The following is a 19,956-nucleotide window of genomic DNA, read 5'->3' as shown; positions in this document are numbered from 1 at the left end:
AGGGATTTTCTTTGTTATTAAGGTGTCTAATATTGGTGTCGATTGTGTTACTGCTTTTATTAAGTTATCGTTTAAGTATACGATTGCATTGTCCAGTTCGGAGGAGGATTTCAAAGAGACTCGAGTTTCCATGTTTTCTTTTATGACATCACGAAATATATTCCAGTTCGTCTTATGGTTATATAGCGAGGTGATGGTTTTTCTAACAGGTCTATCCTGCAGCGTTATTATTAATGGTGAGTGGTCTGATGATAAGTCAAGGCATGATTTTATTGCAATGTTTTCGTGAGTTAGGTTTTTCGTAATATAGAAGTCGATTAAGTCAGGAAGTTTTTTATTGTCAGTTGGCCAATACGTCGGTTCTCCTGTGCTTAATATACTGTTGTTATTTGCCTTAATGGCCTCATATAGGTGTCTTCCTTTCGTGGTGGTTATCCTAGATCCACATGTTACGTGCTAGCATTACCCTGCTAGGTATCGATTTCCAACTGATTTAAGATAATCAAGGTATTGGTGTGTTGTATTATTATACTTGGGTGGACAATAAACAGCTGATATATTTATTGCGCCAGTCAAAGTGTTGATGCAGACTGTAGTCGCCTGTATATGTTCTGCTTTATAGCCATCCATTTCTACGCATTTTATTGCTCTTTTTATTATGATAGCTGTGCCTCCATGAGCTTTGTTGTCAGGGTGATTTGTATAATAAATATCGAAGTTTGGTATGTTTATAAAGGTCTTCTCAGTGGCATGGGTTTCGGAAATGAGCATGATATCAATTGCATTGTCCGTTAAAAATATTTTCAATTCTAGTAAGTGGCGGTATAGTCCGTTAGCATTCCAGATAGCGATTGTTAATTTATTGTTTATCAAGTTTAGTTACAAGCCAGGTTATGATATTCATCATGTTGGTCATTTGAGCAACTAGTTGTTTCATCATTTGTTCCAATCCTTGTAAGTCGTCTTGTTGTTGTGTGGGGTAAGTGTTAGTTCTGGGAGAATGCTGTTTATGGCTCGCTGATGAAGGCATATTTTTGGTAAGTGCTTCTGCGTACGATATTTCTGGGATTATTTGTTTATTTGTGCCAGAGTTCTGATACTGATCTGTGGGTGGCGTTGCTGGTAGTTCTTTTTTACGGAGGGAGGGGAATTTTTGTATTTGTAGGGCTTTGTAGACCATGCATCCTTTATAATTTGCGGTGTGATTTTCGCCGCATAGGGCACATTTAATTTCATTTTTGTTGGAGGAGTGATGGATTTTGCAGTTAAGGGTGTTATGTTTACCAGCACATTTTACACATACTGGGTCTTTTGTGCAATAATCCTTCGTGTGGCTATATTTTTGGCAGTTTGTGCATTGGGGGATTGTCCGCTTTTGGTGAGGTGGCTCAAACGTGACTCTGCAGTGTAGAAGGGTTACTATTTTGTAGATTTCCTTGTTATTGTCTTGCTGCTTTAGTTCTATAGCGAAAAGCGGGAGAGGTTGTTTTGTGTTACTGTGTTGAATGTTGTGTATGTTTAGCACTTCATGACCAAGTTCTGCTAGTTCCATTATGATTTCATTTTTATCAGTTGCATGATGAACGTTACGAAGTATTACTTTGAAGCCTCGTTGGTCTTTAGGTCTAAATGTGTAGAATTTTGTTTCTTTATCTTTTAATAGTTTCAGAATGTTTGTGTAGTGAATGCTTTCTTGTGGTTGGATTTTAGTTTCATTTGTTGAGAGTGCTTTAAGTTCGTATTTGGTATCAGTTAGTGATTTAAGGGCTGTTGTTAATGCATGTACATTTTCAACGTTTTGCACATAGATGGGTGGTGGTTTAAGTTTGCGTTGTTCTGTTTGGATTTGTGGTTTTGTTTTCGGTTCTGTCCCACTGTGAGTATGTAGTTCATTCGTTTCAGTTTCTTGTGCTAGCAACTCAAAACGGTTGCTTGAATTAGGCTTGTCCAGCCAGTACTCTTTGAGTGTCTTTTGTGCAGTGTTTTGAGTTTTGTTTTTATGTTTTTTATTAGTGTTCATCTGTTCGTTTGAGTTGTTTGGGGACTGTCCGTCACGGTGTCGTTTTAGGTTTTCTTGCTTATTTGGTTCTTTGGGGCTAATGGTGTAAATATTTTGTACTTGCGATGTTGTGGACGTTTTTGAAGTTACTGCCGAAGAGGAAATCAGATGTGCCAGGGAACATACTGATGTTGTAGCTGCTGTGTTTGCTGTTGTTGTTGTGTTGGTTGTTGATGTCATTGTGGGAGGAAGAGTGGAGAGAGCGATCTGTTGGCTTGGTATTGTTAATAAAGTGGAGGAGGATGTACCGGTTGATGTTTTTGATATGTACGGGAGAATTGGAGTTGATGGTGATGCGCACTGGGCACTCCAGGGAGTATTGATATTGATATCTCTATCAGGCGCGTTAAGGCAACTGTTACCTTGGGTGTGGCTTGGTGCGTGTGAATATGTGAAATATGCATTATTGAATTTTGTTTTTGTTTGAGGCTCTCGCCTTAGAGTTTGAGCGTTATTCACGCTCATTTTGTTTTTTTTTTGGTTTTTTTTTTTTGGTGTTTTAGGAAATGTCAGTAGGCAACACTGACGAAATTTGATTTATGCAGAGGCACAAAAAGCTTGCATATTCTTAGGCCGAGCTTATTGTAGCTGGCTGGGTTCGATTTTTGGTTTATTGTTTTGACGCCTTTGTTTGATGTTCTTGTTATTGTTTTATTTTTCACTTTGCTCAAGCTTTGAGCGCCAAATTTTTAATGAGGAGAATTTACTTTTATTGCACACTATTTGTATGTTATTTTATACACCACCGATTAAGAAAATTTTCTTTAATCGGGTTTGCACAAATTTATATTTTTTTGCCACTTTATACTCAGGTAATTTTTCACATAAAAAATTCACTGATGGATTCACTTTCGGTTGGGTTAAGGGTTGCCAACAAAAAACGAGATGAAAAACCAGAACCGACCCCTAGAGATGGCCTTCACCCCAAGAAGATTCTCCCGTCTATTTGATAGGATATTGCCGGTATTGTTTAATATGAACTTCTGGAATCAAACCAGACGATAACTGCTGATTATTATTCCCATCAGCTATCAAACCTGAATGGGGCACTTAACAAAAATCGACCGTCTTAAGTGAATATACGCAAAGTTTTGTTTCTCCACGACAACGCAAGACCTCATACCGCATGGCAAACATTAGGCAAGCTGAACCAGCTCGGATGGGAGCTAATGCGGCATCCACCATACTCTCCGGATATTGCACCTTGTCATTATCACCCTTTCCGTGGACTTCAATCCCATATGAGTAACAAGAACTACTCCTCCAAAGAAGCTATAGAAAGGGATATCGAAGCGTATTTTGGCTCCAAGGACAACAACTTTTTTGAGCAGGCAATTAAGAATTTGCCTAAACGTTGGGAAGACATTGTAAATAATGAAAGAAAATATATTATTGATTAATAAATACTTTAAACATTCTTTTTATTAATTTTAAAACCACCTTTAAAAAACGCACGAACTTATCGACTGACCTAATATATGTACCTAGGTATAAAAAAATAGCACAAAATTCTAAAGGTACTAAAAACAAGCATAAAGCACGCACTTATGCTCGCCACTGTACATATAATACAACTTACGAGTAACTTGCATATCTTCTGTAGACAGCTGCCGGTTTGTGAAAATAAAGTTTCACTTTCCTTTTTGAATTAATTCCTAGCTTTTGATATGCTTTGTATAGCTTTTTTTTCCAGACGCGTGTTGCAAAAATTCTCAAATTAAAATTGTATAATATATACTTCAGAGCAGCTGCCATCGATTCTTAATGTTCATTACTTAAAGTTGCAACTTTAAGTGAATTATTTTTTTTTGTTGCTTTTTTGCATAATTTGCACATAAATCCTGAATTTGAGCCAAACTTTTGTTAGCTACACCACTTGAATGTTTATTAAAATCTTAAACTGAGGTAATAATGTATATTAGGTTGGGGTGATGGTGTATGGATTTTTTTATTTTCCTGAAATGTTTCTCTTGTGAAAAAACCTATGTAATGACGTAAATTGTAAGGGTCAACTTTTTTGCTCAAAAAGTCCATGGAAAAATATTTTGAGCATAACATTGATTCGATAGTATCAATAGCATTTCATAAATTTAAAACCTTTGACCATCTAAGCTGAATAGTAATGATGACTTTGAAAGAAGCTGTATCAAAAGTGATTATACAAGATAATAAATCCGAGTCTTTCAAAGTTAAAACTAGAGGAAGACAAGGGTAAACGTCCTCATCAACAATCTTAGCACTTGTCAGCACAGACAATCTGACTTAGCCATTGCCAGCACAGACATCCACGCCCTATCCAAAACTCTCGCAGGCATTGAAATTTCAGCCAGTAGAATTGGCCTTAAAATAAACGGAGATAAGATGAAATATATTATATGACGCTGTCCAGACAAAGTAAGCCAACGTCAGATAAACTGAAAATTGGCGATTTTTCACTTGAAATCGTGGAAGCTTTTACCTACTTAGGCTTCAAACTGAAGAGAGACAATTCAACAAGCCTCTGCATCGATGAGTAAAGCGTCGCTAGCGAAACTCTTCACATCGAAACTACTAAACGGACAATGCAAATAGGTTTTGTACAAAACCATCGCTGGGCCAGTGTCATGCTATGGAAGCAGATTAAGCAAACCTCAAACTTAAATACTCAGAAAAATTTGTGGATCAATCAGAGATCACGGCGATTGGCGTAAAAGGTGGAACGACGAGCTAGACCACCTTATAAATGGTGAAAATGTTACACGTTTCATCAAAGCGCACCAGTTAAGATGGCTGGGTCATATAACAAGAATGGACGGTACGAGGGTGCAGAGGAAAATTGTTGAAGTCAGAGAAAAATTGGAGGAAAATCGTGGAGGAAGCTAAGGCTCACACCGAGCTGTAGGACTATGCATGATGATTACGATGAATTTTCATATAATGAAGTGCTCGGTTAAATTGGCTCAAATAACGGGATGATTTCTGACAATTTTTCAGTTTTTTTTCTAATTTTTTTGTTTGAAGCTTTAAGCTTCAAGCTTTTGGCTATCATTATAATATGACTATATTTTTATAAATAAAAATAAAAAATATAATTATACGAAAAATAAAAAAATAGTCAAAACATCGCCTAATATCGCGCTTCTATCGCCAATTGTCGCGCTGTGAACAGTAGCGTAAATATTTAAAACCGTTTTTTGAAAATTTAGTCTTTTGTATTTTTTCTTTTTATATTTTATGTCATTTTTTTTTTATTGTTCAGAAAATGAAAAGCGGAGAATGCTGCATTACTACATAGAATCTACAAGAGATTTTCCTGGAAAACTTTTACAGTCGCATGCCATAGTTAAGGATGCAATCAAAGATCTTGACGTTATTTTTTCGAGTAACTTTTAATTTACTAGACGTATTATAAGTCATACCGCAAAACTGCACTAAAAGACGCAAAGAATGCAGAAGTTCAACAGTACTTACACAAGCTACGCACTATTCACTGTGGACGGCAACGGAAACAATGTTACAGCCAACATCTGACATTGCACCGGTACAAACGTCCAACGGAATCTGGGCAAAAACTGACGAGGAAAAAGTTCTGAAGTTTGCGAAACGCCTTTCAAAGGTTTTTGCACCATTTGAGAGTCAAAATGCGGAAGAGATCATAAAATTGAAACATTTGTTCTCAGTGCCATTTCAAATGGATCGCCCAATTCCACGATTTACTTGGAAAGAAGTAAAACATACGATAAGCAAAGAACTCAAAACCAACAAAGGCGTCGGGATACGACCTCATAACGAGTAAGATTTTAAAAGAGTTACACACATGTGGCTTTAAATATATCACTTACATATTTAATGCGATGATCAGAAACGAGTACTGGAAAGTTGCTGAAAAATGTCTTGCGGTATTTTTATTGAATTTTCAATTGTTCATAAAATTGGTTATAACAATGCGATTTAAGTCAAATGTGCGCCGTTTTGTTCGATGACGAGTTCCCAACGAGATGCCAACTTCATAATGCCCCTCTTATAGAAGCTCGCTTCCCTATTGTCAAAAAACTCGGAGAGCCAATTTTCACAGGACTCTCTTGTGGACAACTTCCGACTACCAAGCTCGTTCGGCATGGACAGAAATAGGTGGTAATCACTTGGTGCGAGATCCGGACTATACGGTGGATGCAAAAGAACCTCCCATCCGAGCTTCCGGAGCTTCTGGCGCGTCACCAAAGATGTGTGTGGCCTGGCGTTGTCCTGATGGAAGACAATTCGGCCTCTGTTGATCAAAGATGGCCTCTCCTGCATGAGTACTGCATTCAAGCGGTCCAGTTGTTGGCAGTACAGGTCCGAATTGAGCGTTTGGCCATAGGGGAGCAGCTCCTAGTGGATGATTCCCTGCCAATCCCACCAAACACACAGAAGAACCTTCCTGGCCGTCAATCCAGGCTTGGCCACCGTCTGGGCAGCTTCACCGCTTTTCGACCACGACCGTTTGCACTTCACGTTGTCGTAAGTGACCCACTTTTCATCGCCAGTCACCATCCGCTTCAAAAACGGGTGGATTTTGTTGCGATTCAGAAACGATTCGCATGCATCCATAGGCAAAAACGTTTTCTTGCGTCAAGTCGTGTGGCACCCACATATCGAGCTTCTTTTTGAATCCAAGCTTCTTCAAATGGTTTATAACGGTTTGATGACTCATGCCCAGCTCTTGGCCGATGCTACGGCTGCTCCTATGCCGGTCTCTTTCGATCAATTCAACGATTTTATCGCAATTTTTGACGACCTGCCTTCCGGGCCGTGGCGCATCTTCGATCACCTCTGCACCAGAACGAAAACGTTGAAACCATCGTTGTGCGGTGGAAATGGAAACTGTATCGGGTCCATAAACTGGACAAATTTTATTGGCAGGATGAGAAGCATTTTTGCCTTTATCGTAGTAGTACTGTAAAATATGCCGTATTTTCTCTTTATTTTGCTCCATGTTTGTGACGCTATAACTCACGAACGCTATAACTCACGAACTCCAAAAAGCTCTAGCGTGAACCGATGCGACGAATACAACTAGAACTACGTGCTTGCAAAGACAAGCTTGCGGAAATACCGCAAGACTTTTTTGACAACCTTATATTATATTGGCCTGCTGCCTATTGTTTCTAAGCTTTTTGAAAGGTTGCTTCTAAAAATTCTTAATCCGATAATTGAGCAAAGAAAGCTCATACCAACACACCGATTTGGATTCCGCAAACATCACTCAAGTCAATTGCGTGTACAAATTCGTTAGAGAAGCACTGGAAAAAAAGAAATACTGTACTGCAGTATTTTTAGGTATTACGCAAGCCTTTGATAAGGTATGGCACGAAGGCCTGCTATATGAGCTTAAAATGAGCTTACCGCTTACTATATGCTTCTGGAATCGTACCTAAATTGTATATAGATACTTTCTTGTCAAAGTAAACGATGAAGCTACCAATCTCTACGAAAGGAAAGCAGGTGTACCACAAGGAAGTGTCCTAGGACCCGTTTTGTACAATTTGTTCACAGCCAATCTACGCTTAGCGAAAAACCAATTGATAAGTCCAAAAGCAGCCATGCCTCAATTGATTCTTACTACTTACAAGAACATCTCAACAGCGTTAGTTGCTGGTTGAAGGCCTGGTGTATAAAAGCTAACGAAACTGAATCTATGCAGATTACTTTCACGCTCCGCTACCGCTCATGTCCTGCTGTATTTCTAAACAACGTCTTAGTACTTCACACAGATACTGCCAAATACTTAGGTATTCTGCTAGTAAGGCGTCTAACGTGGCGATCGCATATATTTTTAAAGCGAAATATGTTGAATATGAACCACACCTAAACGTCAAGTTTTTTTCTGTCTTTTATTTGACATTTTTCAATTTCAGACTAACTCAATTTGAACCATGGAAAGATACACTATCGAGCAACGCGTTAAAGTTATTCAGGCCTATTATGAAAACAGGCGTTCAAATTAAAATGCATATCGCGTACTTCGTGATTTTTTCGATCAATTTAATCGTCCAAATGTGCATACAATCGAAAAAATTGTGCAAAAGTTTGAGCAACCCGGGTCTGTAGGAGATGTGAAAACACCAATGCATGCTCGTACTGAGAAAAATATTGCTGCTGTTTGCAATAGTGCGGTTGAAGAGCCGTCCACCTCAACTCGTCGTCGTGCCCAACAATTGCACCTCTCAACCTCTTAGTTGATGAACATTAAATATTCATAAAGACTTGCATTTACACGCTTACAAGGTTCAATTGACTCAAGAACTAAAGCCTTTTGACCATTTCAAGCGTCGTCAATGGTCAGAATGGTGGTGGTGGCAGGAAATGGCAACAGTGAATGACTAATTTTCGAAGGAAATCATCTTCAGTGACGAGGCACATTTTCACCTCAGAGGATTCGTCAATAAGTAGAATTGCCGCATTTAGGCGAATGATAATCCAAGAGTAATTGCCGAAAAACCAATTCACCCACAAAGAGTGACTGTTTGGTGCGGTTTATGGGCCGGCGGCATCATTGGACCGTATTTTTTCCAAAATGAGGCCGGTCAGGCAGTTACTGTGAATAGTGTTCGCGATCATGAGATGACAACGAACTTTTTATGGCCCGAATTGGAAGATATGGATGTGGACGATATGTGGTTTCAACATGACGGTGCCACTTGTCACACAGTTAACGAAACAATGACTCTGTCGCGCGAAATATTTGATGGCCGAATAATCTCACGTCGCGACGATGTCAATTGGCCGCCAAGATCATGTGGTTTGACACCATTGGACTTCTTTTCAGGTTTTATAATTTTTCTAATCCTCGATCTAGGCTGTATGAAGTTTGTGCTCATAGATAAATTACTTTTGTAGGAGATGAAGGCGTTTTGAATATATGCAGAAAATTCAAAAGTGGATATTTCCCTTTTCTTTCAAAATGTAATTTTGGTCTGGGCAAATATTATGTGTACCCTTATTTCTGTGCAAGCCGCTTTCTCCAAGTCTGTCAAACGCAGTTGCAAAAAAAAAATCTCTCCACCCTGATGTACATAAATATGTAGGCATATACGTGTAGAAAATATTTCAAGCCAAATTTTCAATACATGCGCCTGCCTTGAGACCTTAAAACACAACCTGAATGAACGAAGTACTTGCGGGACAAGAAAAAGAAGTGAAAAAATTTCCCTGACTTAAAATTTATCCAAACTTAAATTAAACTTATCCCTAAGACAACATTGCGTAGAGTGAAAAGCGCATCTCCGTCAAACACTTACCGCATTAAAGCATAGCAAAGAAGAAGAAGAGTAAGAAGCAGACAATCACGCCGTTACCACAAATGCGTTCAAGGTTGCTCTACCAGCTACACACAGCTTTGTAGGCATGAAATGCAGTTTCGGCGCAACAACAAATATTCGAAGGCATTAAGCTGAATTACTTGCACTTACAAAGCATTCGAGTGCTTTCGCTCCGCTCACTAACACACATCGCTCGTTTGGTGGAAGAAAATCATAAACCAGAAAAAGAAGAAAAGTTGAATAAGCACGCACAAACAACCGTCCACTCCTCCATTCTCATTAAAATTATCGAAAAATGTGCCCTTACTTTTACTTAGAGGTGCATAAAACACTAAATGAAAACTGAAACTTCAAAGCCAGTTTTCTCAAATTTTCGCTTCATTGAGTTATGGCATTCTTCCAGCAAACGAGTAATCTATGTATGTATGAATATACGCTTCTCCACCGATTTATGTGTTCGCTGTAAAAGCGTATGGATATGTGCGTTCATTGCATTGCTTTAAATCTCACTTACGACTAAAAACTGCAGCTTATTTTGTCAGATTGAAATCATAGACTACGCAGCGGAGTGTGAGTAGGCAAGAAGAGAAAAGTGTGTAGCAAAAATGGGGATACACAGGCACGGATTTGGCACAATGCTGGACAGCAGTACTGTTGTTTTAGTTTTTAGTTAGTTGCAGCAGCATTTCATGGCAAGCTGGTCGTGAGTTGACGATACTGTTGCCTAAGAAATGATAATTGCTCTGTAAAGCAAAGGCAGGAGCTTCAAAACTCCATGGCAATGCTGCTGAGGTGCTTTGCCAAGTGCAGCTGAAGAAGCAACTTTTTTAGTTTATCATCGCTCTCTGTCAAAGCGTATTTCGTTTTGTTAATCTTGTGCGTGCGTGTGTGTGTGTGGATATTTGAAGCAGTTGCATTTCATTGCTGTAGAAAAGTGAGAGTGAGTACACATGCAAATTTTACTTAGCTGCAGTGCCTACTAAAGTCAGTCTTTAGCTCACTTGGCAGCTTTTAATAATTTCAACAGTTTTCGCTACCCGATGTTGACAAGTTTCAAGAAGTTGGAGTTTCTTAATTGATTTTGAACTTTTTTAAATCTGTAATTACTCTAAAGTTACAAAATTTTACGCAATTTTAACTCAACGGAATATAAATCAGTGCCGCTGAAGCACTGCAGATAAATCATCAACCTTTGACAGCGTTGAATTCCTGCCACGAAAACTAAAAAGCTAGAGTTCTAACCATCAGCTGTCATAAAATAAATTAATAAGGAGAATAACACACCGACTGAAAAGTACCGGTCTAACATAGATAACACGTTTTTTGGTTTTGTTCAACATTAGCTTTACTCAGCAACGTAATTTCCATTATGAACAACGCAATCATTCCAGCGCTACTCTAACATTTCAAAACCACTTTTGTAGAACGATTTATCTTTTGCCTCCAAATAGGCCTCAGTTTCTAGGATAAGCTCTTCATTCGAGCGAAATTTCTTACCGGCGAGCACTTTTGTCAGGTCTGCAACCAGCCAGTAGTCGCTGAGAGCCAAATCTGAGCCCAATTTCAACAGACCCTTTCCATTCAAAACGATTTTGTGGATTTGTTTTGAAGTTTTCTGGTGTTTACGCCTCATTTGGATGTCCACTGGGTTGTTCATCATCGATGTCTCTACTATCACGTTTGAAGTCAGCAAAGCATTGTTTTATTGCTGTTTCTGATGGAGAGGAACGAGAGGATGCCGCCTATAGAGCCACGCTGCGATCGGGGGCGACGCGAATCATATGGGATCGTTACAGAGGGATAAAAAAGGTAGAGAGACGTATTATCCGAGAGAAGAAACGAGAGGCCGAAAAACGTGAGTGCGAAGAGCTTGAGATGCTGGCTAATAGGAACAACGCCCGAAAATTCTACCAGAAAGTTCGGCGGCTTACAGAAGTTTTTAAGACCGGGGCGTTTTCCTGTAAGAACAAGGACGGCGATCTGGTGACCGACATCCAGAGCATTCTTAAATTATGGAGGGAACACTTCTCGAACCTACTTAATAGTGATAGCTGTGCATGTCACAGAGAATGGGAAGATCTCGATACCCCAATCGTTGACGACGGAATTGACGCTCCGCTACCTGACCATGAAAAGGTGAGAATAGCGATAACGCGGCTAAAGAACAATAAAGCCGCGGGCGCCGACGGACCGCCGGCTGAGCTATTCAAACATGGCGGCGATGAGCTGGTAAGGTGCATGCATCAGCTCCTATGCAGAATATGGTCGGATGAAAGCATGCCTGCCGATTGGAATTTAAGTGTGCTCTGCCCAATCCATAAGAAGGGCGATCCTCCAATTTGTGCCAATTACCGCGGGATTAGTCTTCTAAATATCGCCTATAAGGTTCTAGCGAGCGTATTGTGTGAAAGGCTGAAGCCCACCGTCAACCAACTGATTGGACCTTATCAGTGTGGCTTCAGACCTGGAAAGTCTACCATCGACCAAATATTCACAATACGCCAAATCTTGGAAAAGACCTATGAAAGGAGAATCGACACATACCATCTTTTCGTCGACTTCAAAGCTGCATTCGACAGTACGGAAAGGAGTTACCTGAATGCCGCGATGTCTGAATTTGGTATCCCCGCAAAACTAATACGGCTATGTAAGATGACGTTGCTCAACACCAGCAGCGCCGTCAGAATTGGGAAGGACCTCTCCGAGCCGTTTGATACCAAATGAGGTTTCAGACAGGGTGACTCGCTGTTATGTGACTTCTTTAACCTGATGTTGGAGAGCATCGTACGAGCTGCAGAACTGAATCGTTCAGGCACAATATTTTAAAAGAGCGTACAATTGTTGGCGTATGCCGACGATATTGACATTATCGGCCTTAGCAACCGCGCTGTTAGTTCTGCCTTCTCCAAACTGGATAAAGAGGCAAAGCGAATGGGTTTGGTGGTGAACGAGGACAAAATGAAGTACCTCCTGCCTTCAAACAAATAGTCGGCGCACTCGCGTATTGGCAACCACGTCACTGTTGACAGCTATGATTTCGAGGTTGTAAAGGACTTCGTTTATTTAGGAACCAGCATTAACACCGATAACAACGTCAGTCTTGAAATCTAACGTAGAATCTCTCATCCCAACATGTGCTACTTTGAACTAAGTAGGAAACTGAGCAGTAAAGTCCTCTCTCGACGAACAAAACTAGCACTCTACAAGACTCTCAACGTGCCCGTCCTAACCTATGGCGCAGAAGCGCGGACGATGACAATATCCGATGAAGCGACGCTTGGCGAATAAAGATCCAGCAGCTACGTTGGCTGGGTCATATCGTCCGAATGGATACAAACGCTCCGGCTTTGAAAGTATTCGATGCGGTGGTAGTAGAGGAAGAGGAAGGCCTCCTCTGCGTTGGAAAGATCACTTGGTGTGTCCAATTGGCGCCGGTTAGCACGAGAAAGAAACGATTGGCTCGCTTTGTTAAACTCGGCCAAAATGGCGTAAGCGGTTATCGCGCCAATTAAGAAGAAGAAGAAGATGGGGAGGAGCCCCCATAACACTTCCCAAGTCATTGCTTTGCTTGAACGTAATATTAAAACACGAATTTCTTTTTTATCCATTGTTTTGAAAACCACAAAAGTAGCGTCATTCTGCGCTTAATAACTCAAGAACTAATTAGTGGAATAACATAAAATTTTAACAGCTGTCTCAGCTGAATGCAATAAAACTAGTGCCATATATACGTTAGGCCTGGAACTTTTCAGCCCATGTGTGTTAGGTATTTTTCCAAGAATTATTAATCCTTTGCTTACCCTAAAAAATACTATATCTACCGTTTGGATAGTAATTCCCTCTATACAATTTGCTTGGTAATACAAATTATTATAAACAAAAATATAAAAATCGTTAGAATATTTCTGAAGACAAAGTGAAAGATTTGCAGAGTTTAAAAGCATCAGATTTTAATATGGGTATGCAATAAAATTTCAATCGGATTCATTGAACTCGGCTGACAGGCAAAAGGTTAATTACGAGAATCCGTGTCAATAGTATAGCAAAATTCTAACACTTAATAGTGGTTATACCAGCTTAACCATCAAACGGCATTGTGCATTCGACCGCACAGCAGATTTATTTCTCACTGATCAAAAGATACCTATAACTAAAGCGTCCAGTAATTCAGTTAAGGGGTTAGGGGTAGTCAGAGGCCCGAAAAAATGATGATTTTCACGAATTTTTTTTTGCTACTTAATTAATTTATTTAACAAAAATAAAAACATAGCATAAAAACATCATGTTTTAACTTGACTTCACCAAAATTTCAAAAAAAAAAATTAATAATTGCAAAAGTTATCGCTGTTTGTGTGAAGCCCGTTTCTCCAGAAGTCCCTTGCGGTGAACATCACAAGTCCTTGCAGATTCATCTAAAACCAATCGGACAAGAAAAATTAGTTTTATTAATAGATAATCTTGTGCCTGATGGAAGCTTTTTTTTTTCAAAATGAACAAAATGGCGGCCTCAGAAAATTTTTTCCAGATTTTAGAGCAAAAAACCAACAGTTAATTGTTAAAAAAAAATCGAAATTTTTGAAAAAAAAAAAATCCTTCTATCAGGCACAAGTTTTTTATGTTTTTCAAAAGCTGTATAAATTTTATTGAAATCTACGTAGCGGTTTTTAAGTTACAGTGTTCACCAGTTTGAAAAACATAGTTTTGAGAAAAACGCATTTAAAGTTTTGCTATCGGCTCCGGAGCGGCCGAGCGCCCTTTGTTAATTGTTGAATAACTTGAAAAGTATTTGTCGGATTCACTTCAAATTTTTACACAATATTTTTAAAACATTATACTTTAAGAAAATGCAAAAAAAAAAATAAATTTTTTGAAAATTCTGACTACCCCTAACCCCTTAACACGTAGCCTTCATATCGAAGGCATGACAGTTTAAGACCTTTGTGAGCTTACAAAATGTGGACCTATTCAACTTTATTCTGGTTTTTATTTTGGCTGATGTGTCCCAATTGTCTGTACGCCAGAATCCGAGGTATTTGATATTTGTAACTTTTTCTGTCTATATATTGTGGCCCATCAGTGTTTGATTGGCGCCAACGCCTGCGTGACTGCTACTGACTAGTATGAATTTTATTTTATTGATGTTAATTTTCACCAACGTTAATTAATACAGTAGCATTTGCAAACCTTTCAAGCTTTCTTTTTATTTACTCCCTTAATTTTGATGCCTTCGTATGAGTCCCAAACAGCTCCTTTAAAGATTTTTTCGCCACAGATGTTGAAAAGGGGAGGTGATAATATACACCTGGAGATTTCCTGCAATTTTTTATTGGACGCGTTAATTTCAGTTAATTGGTTTCAAAAAAGAAAGTCGAGTGGTGCTAGGAGGTCAAAGAGCTTATCATGCTGCACTTTACCGAAAGCTCTTTCAAAGTCTAGAAAACACACCAAGGCATCTATTTGCATATCCTTGCCGTTTTGGACTAGAACATGAACACATAAGAGCGCTGCAAGGGTTCCCAAACCGTTTCTAAAACCAAATTCCGTTTGGCCCTTGGCTTCTTCACATTTTATAAAAGTTCTGTAGTGTATTGTTTTTAAAAAGAATGAGAGATTCACCAGACTTATAAGTATGTGTTCATCGCAACTTTTGTGTTTTTTTTTCGTTAAATCTCGTGTTTCTAATGAACACAGATTTTAACCAACCTTGTGAAAATTGCCCGACATCATAAATGTGATTAGCTTAAATTAGATCAGATGAGATTAGGTTTTGTGGGAGGCTGGACAAGTCCAAGCATTCAGTCAGGAGACCATTCTACTACACCCGGATAGATTTCAGTAGAAAGAATAGAGATAAAAAAGATAAAAAGTGGGTGGTAAGACGAAAAATTAGTTTGAAGTCACTCTTCCACAAATCTCTTGGATTCATTGATGAATCTTAAGAGATCCGGAAGAGGAAGAGTATGAACTTTATACATACTCAGTATATCGCAACTCAGTATCCTAAGTCTTATTCTGGAAATCGTCGGGCAGCTACAGAGAAAATGATCTGCAGTGTCGTCATCCTCAAGACAGGATAGGCATATCGATCTGTCGACGACGCCCATGGCAGCTATTTGCAGGCGTTGGGCCCTGTGATTACACCCACTAGTACTCTCCGGTCCTTTCTGCTGAGTTTTAGGAGAAACGTTGCTATTTTCTTGTGGTTCAAAGCACTTGCCTACTCTGCACTAGTTCAACTCAAATCAACGTCCTCTATGTGTGGACCTTAAGAAGTCGTCAATTCATAGTTGAATCGATGCGCGATTAACATCTAAAAAGGGTTCAGGGTCTAGAGTCTTCATTAGCCAATTTATCAGTTAACTCGTTTCCTGTAATACCACAATGCCTAGGCACCCAAGTAAGACTAACTTTGTTGTGTTTTGCAACACTGTTCAGTTTTGCCTTACATTCACCGACTAACTTCGAAGCGCAGCGTTGGTTAGCAAGGGCTTTCAATGCAGCATGACTGTCACTACAAATTCCAATACTGCTACATCGCCATTTTCTCTCAATTATCCTGTATACCACGTTCAAGTTAGCATAGACTTCCGTAAATAATACCGTGGCCATCTGTCGTGTGGCATAGGAGTACTTCGTGTCTTCGCCTAAGTGATTAAAAATACGCAAAGTATTTGTAAATTTTTCTCCGTCAATTAATTTTAAAATTTCTGCAGGAGCTTCGTTGTTGTTGTTGTAGCAGTTTACTGGGCCCTACCAGTGCGGTGTAGTTACCGATCGTCATCGTCTAACTCATTTAAAGGCGGGCCCCGGAAGAGTGCTGCCTCGACATGTTAGGACAGATTGGGTGCAGGGGGAGAGGGTGAGTGAATTTGAAAGCACATGTGAATAGGTGGTTAGTATCATGCGGTGTGCCTTCACATGCCGGAATTATATTGAGAATTTCGGGATCTATTCTCAATAAGTAAGAGTAATGCCTACTAAAATAACCAACTAGAAAGTGAACCACATTTACGCGGGTCCCGCAAGCCAGCTGAAGCTCTTTGTCTGCAATAGGTGGTGGTTGACCTGCACTAATGACATTCGGGAGTCGGGAAGTTAAAAAGATGGTAAAAGTCTCCCGGTGGATGTCATTTGACGTCTTTCTATATATTGTCCGGTCCACTAGTTGCAGTTGTGTTTTGTCCTGTATCTCGTCAGTGTAGTTGAAGCTCCCAGTAAATTATGTAGCCCTGTCTAGTGTGCTGAATCCCACCACGAATTTCGTTAGGGCCAGGTGCTTTGTTATGCTTTGAGGAGCGTAGCGCTTTTTCGATTTCGTCTAATGATATGTCGTAATATCATAAATAAACTAGCGAACAATTTTCTTTGTTTTTGTATTGTATACTACAATTAATATGATGATGCTCTGCATGAGGCTTGCCAAAGAGCTGATTACTGCATGAGGTGGTACGGCTTTTTGCGTTTCGATCGTTCAAACGATTTGTGTACGTCGGTGAGGGCTGAGAGGGTGAAGAAAATACAGTGTAGTGCTGCCAGAGGCTTTTGGGGTCAAACTGAGATAATGAGCCCGGCAAACACTGTTTTCGCATTTTCATGGATGGCTCCAGGACCAAGCACAGCTGTGGCTCTGGGCCTGCATGGAGTCCAGCGGGCCAAAACTGCACTTTGCTCTTGGAATGCATACATCTGTGTTTCAAGCGGAGGTGTATGCTGTTGAAGAAGCGATGAACTTTATTCTGGAAAATCGATGGAGAGGCAGATCTATATGTGTCTGCAGCGACAGGCGAGCTGCGCTCATGACCCAAGAGTCGGCGAAGCACATGGAAAGGTTGGGCATCTCAGACAGTGTACTTTGCCCAGCGCACTTTCTGTGCATCTGTCCCGCCTTCGCTAGAATCCGGCTTGAGGTCTTTGGCACTGATGTGTTAAGAAGCGACAATTTCAGCTCCTTGGCACCACAAGATCTACTCAAATTTCTTCGGAGTTTGGGTAGCTTTAAAGAAAATTAAAAAGGAGTCCAAGTGTAGTACAATTGACTTAGTTGATGTCTGAATGCTGCACTGGCTAGTTGTCCTGACAAAAAAAAAAGAAAAGGGGAAATATCTTTATAATAAAATAAACATCCTATCATTTATATTAAAAAATAGCGTTTTTCTTTCAATATCAAAGTAACACCTCTTATTAAAAAACCTTTAGCTCTTTTATTTTGTTGAGTAGTCCACCATGACATACCTTATCGAAAGCCTTGGATACATTTAGAAATACAGCGGATTACACTTTTTTCTTTTCGAAGGCATTTTCTATAACTTGAGTCAGCCTGTGGGCTTGATAGATTGTTGAATGTTTTTTGGGCGATTACGCGTTGGTATCAGATTCCTCCGCTCAATAACTTTGATAAGCCATTTAGCAATGATTTTTCCTATTAGTTTTGATGGGATGAGTAGAACTGATATAGACTGATATGACGATACATCGTGTGCTGGCTTGTTGAAAAAGATCTCCTCGGCAGTTTTTCAGTATATACGAATGTGCTTCAATTTGCATGTAGCATTCACAATTTTAGGTTAATTTAGTTAGAGTAGTTGGTGGGAGCTGTTTTAGGACTTCACCCGTGATAAAGCCAGGTGACTTTTTGGACTTAATCGGTGACGTCATGGTTTGATGGGTTTAAAGGGTGGGCGATAACAAATTTTTAAAGAACTTTTTTTGAATGAAAATGTCAGCTTTAAGTCCCCGTACAATTTTAATGCAAATGAATGCATTTTATACCGTAAATTAAGACCCACTAAAGATATCTGGCGAAAATAAATTATGGGACAAAAGAACTGCATTTAAATTCAGAAAAATTATATTTCTTTTATAAGTAGTATCTCTATCACTTTATGTGTAGTCTTAACTATGTAAGCAGCAACATTCAATAGAAAACCCACAGCCACCTACACTTTGCTCTATGAGTGTGCAAAGGTATACGCGTATAAGCACGAATTATTTCCCATTCCATTAAAGAAGCTCTCAACCTATTTGCTTGCTTCTGCGTATATGTACATACACGCATACATACATACACACCATGCAGCAAATTGAAGGGTCATACATATATACGTGTACGTTTGTATGCAAAATGCTGCAGAAGTAAACCTGCATCACTTTACGCTTTGTTTTCAATACTCACTGGAATTGCTGGGTAGACACGTATAGTTGCCGGAGTCACTGGGCACGACACGTGCGATTAGTAATTTGCTGGTTTTCGTTAGGCGCTCTGTCAGCACGTTAATACCACCACGTTGCGAGTAGTTAATTAGTTCACCATCTTTGTACCAGTAAATGTAAGAAGGTGGTGAAGGCGCCTCTTCGTCGATGCAGGTAAGATTAATGTCACTGCCGCTTTGAAAGACCAATTCTGGATTTGCTAGGATTTTTGCTTTGGCCACTGGTAAGTAGATAAAATGAAGTGAGAAGAGAAGAGAGGGCATATTAGCAATGATATTAAAGAGAAAAAGTTATGTAAGTACTAAATAAATGAAAAATGAGTTAGTTTAGTTTTAGGCTGAATATATTTTACAGTTACGCGTGACAAATGAGTTCGCAGCGCTTTTTTGGTGTGAATTGTAATTAATTCAATTTCATTTATTTAAGAAATGAGGCTGTATGTGTAAAACCTTTTAGTATTTTATAATAAAGCATTTCTGGAAGTTGAAAGGTACTACTAATGAAGGTATGAAATAAAAAGTGCACGCAGACAAAGAGAGAGAGAGAGAAAGACTATATATCTATATATCAATATAAATTCATAACATTTGCACAGAATACAAATAGGCAAAATTTAAAACAAACGGTGAAGGGTCGACCGGTATAGGTAAACGCCGGACACAAATCGTGGCAACAACGCATACTACTCCGAGCGTTTATCACCCGCACAAACGCAGCGATTCCAGCACCGCAGCAATGGCACAAATTACCGCAAGGCAATACCAATAAATCCGACGCTGGAATGGATAGCACTTTATAGTACGCACAAGCACTACCCAGAAAACGGAAACAAGCGCCAAAAATTAGGCACCAAAAAAAACGCCAAAAAATTGAGACCAAAAAACGCCCCAAACAGTAGCACCAAAGAAATATAACGCCAAAAAGTAGGTGCCAAAAATATATTTCCTACAAGTTTGCACCAACAAACAAGCGCCACAAATTAGGCAGTGTAGTTTCTCACTAGAAATGAGCAACCACAAGGAAAAACTCAGAAAAAATAGCCTAAAGTGTATTTAAGATATATATAAGGTATAGATAGCTCTCTCTCTCTTTTTCCTCTACGTTATATCTTTTTTCTCTATCGCGTAACGAAAATGCCCAAAGCGTTGCATGGGCTTGAAACTTTACTTTCCATTCTCGCTCGTCCATCGACGCCTAAGAAGTTTCACTTCAAAAATTCCATATAAGTTGCAATTAAAGAAAATCAAAAATCACAGAAAATTTGTGAGTTTGATCAGGCCCATTTGGAGCAAACCTGACTACTAAAATATCTGACAAATGAAAAGTTAATATACAATACGTTAGTTGATGTTATTGTAATTTTGTAAATTTCACTTTTTAAATTATTAATAGTATCTGTTCTGCTTG

The 19,956-nt window shown here is 39.3% G+C and overlaps 1 protein-coding gene across 1 annotated transcript in view; it reads right to left on the bottom strand.

The window, feature by feature from the left end:
* Positions 1 to 19,956, bottom strand: part of LOC129251131 (hemicentin-1-like) — a 40,237-nt gene that overhangs the window by 2,795 nt on the left and 17,486 nt on the right. Inside the window, exon 4 of the mRNA XM_054890504.1 lies at positions 18,512 to 18,769. Within this exon, the coding sequence (XP_054746479.1) occupies positions 18,512 to 18,769 (258 nt within the window). The remainder of the gene's footprint in view (positions 1 to 18,511; positions 18,770 to 19,956) is intronic.

The sequence above is a fragment of the Anastrepha obliqua genome, unplaced genomic scaffold, assembly GCF_027943255.1.
Source record: "Anastrepha obliqua isolate idAnaObli1 unplaced genomic scaffold, idAnaObli1_1.0 ptg000005lb, whole genome shotgun sequence".
Taxonomy (NCBI): Eukaryota; Metazoa; Arthropoda; class Insecta; order Diptera; family Tephritidae; genus Anastrepha; species Anastrepha obliqua.
This window is presented reverse-complemented; position numbering and strand designations above follow the sequence as displayed.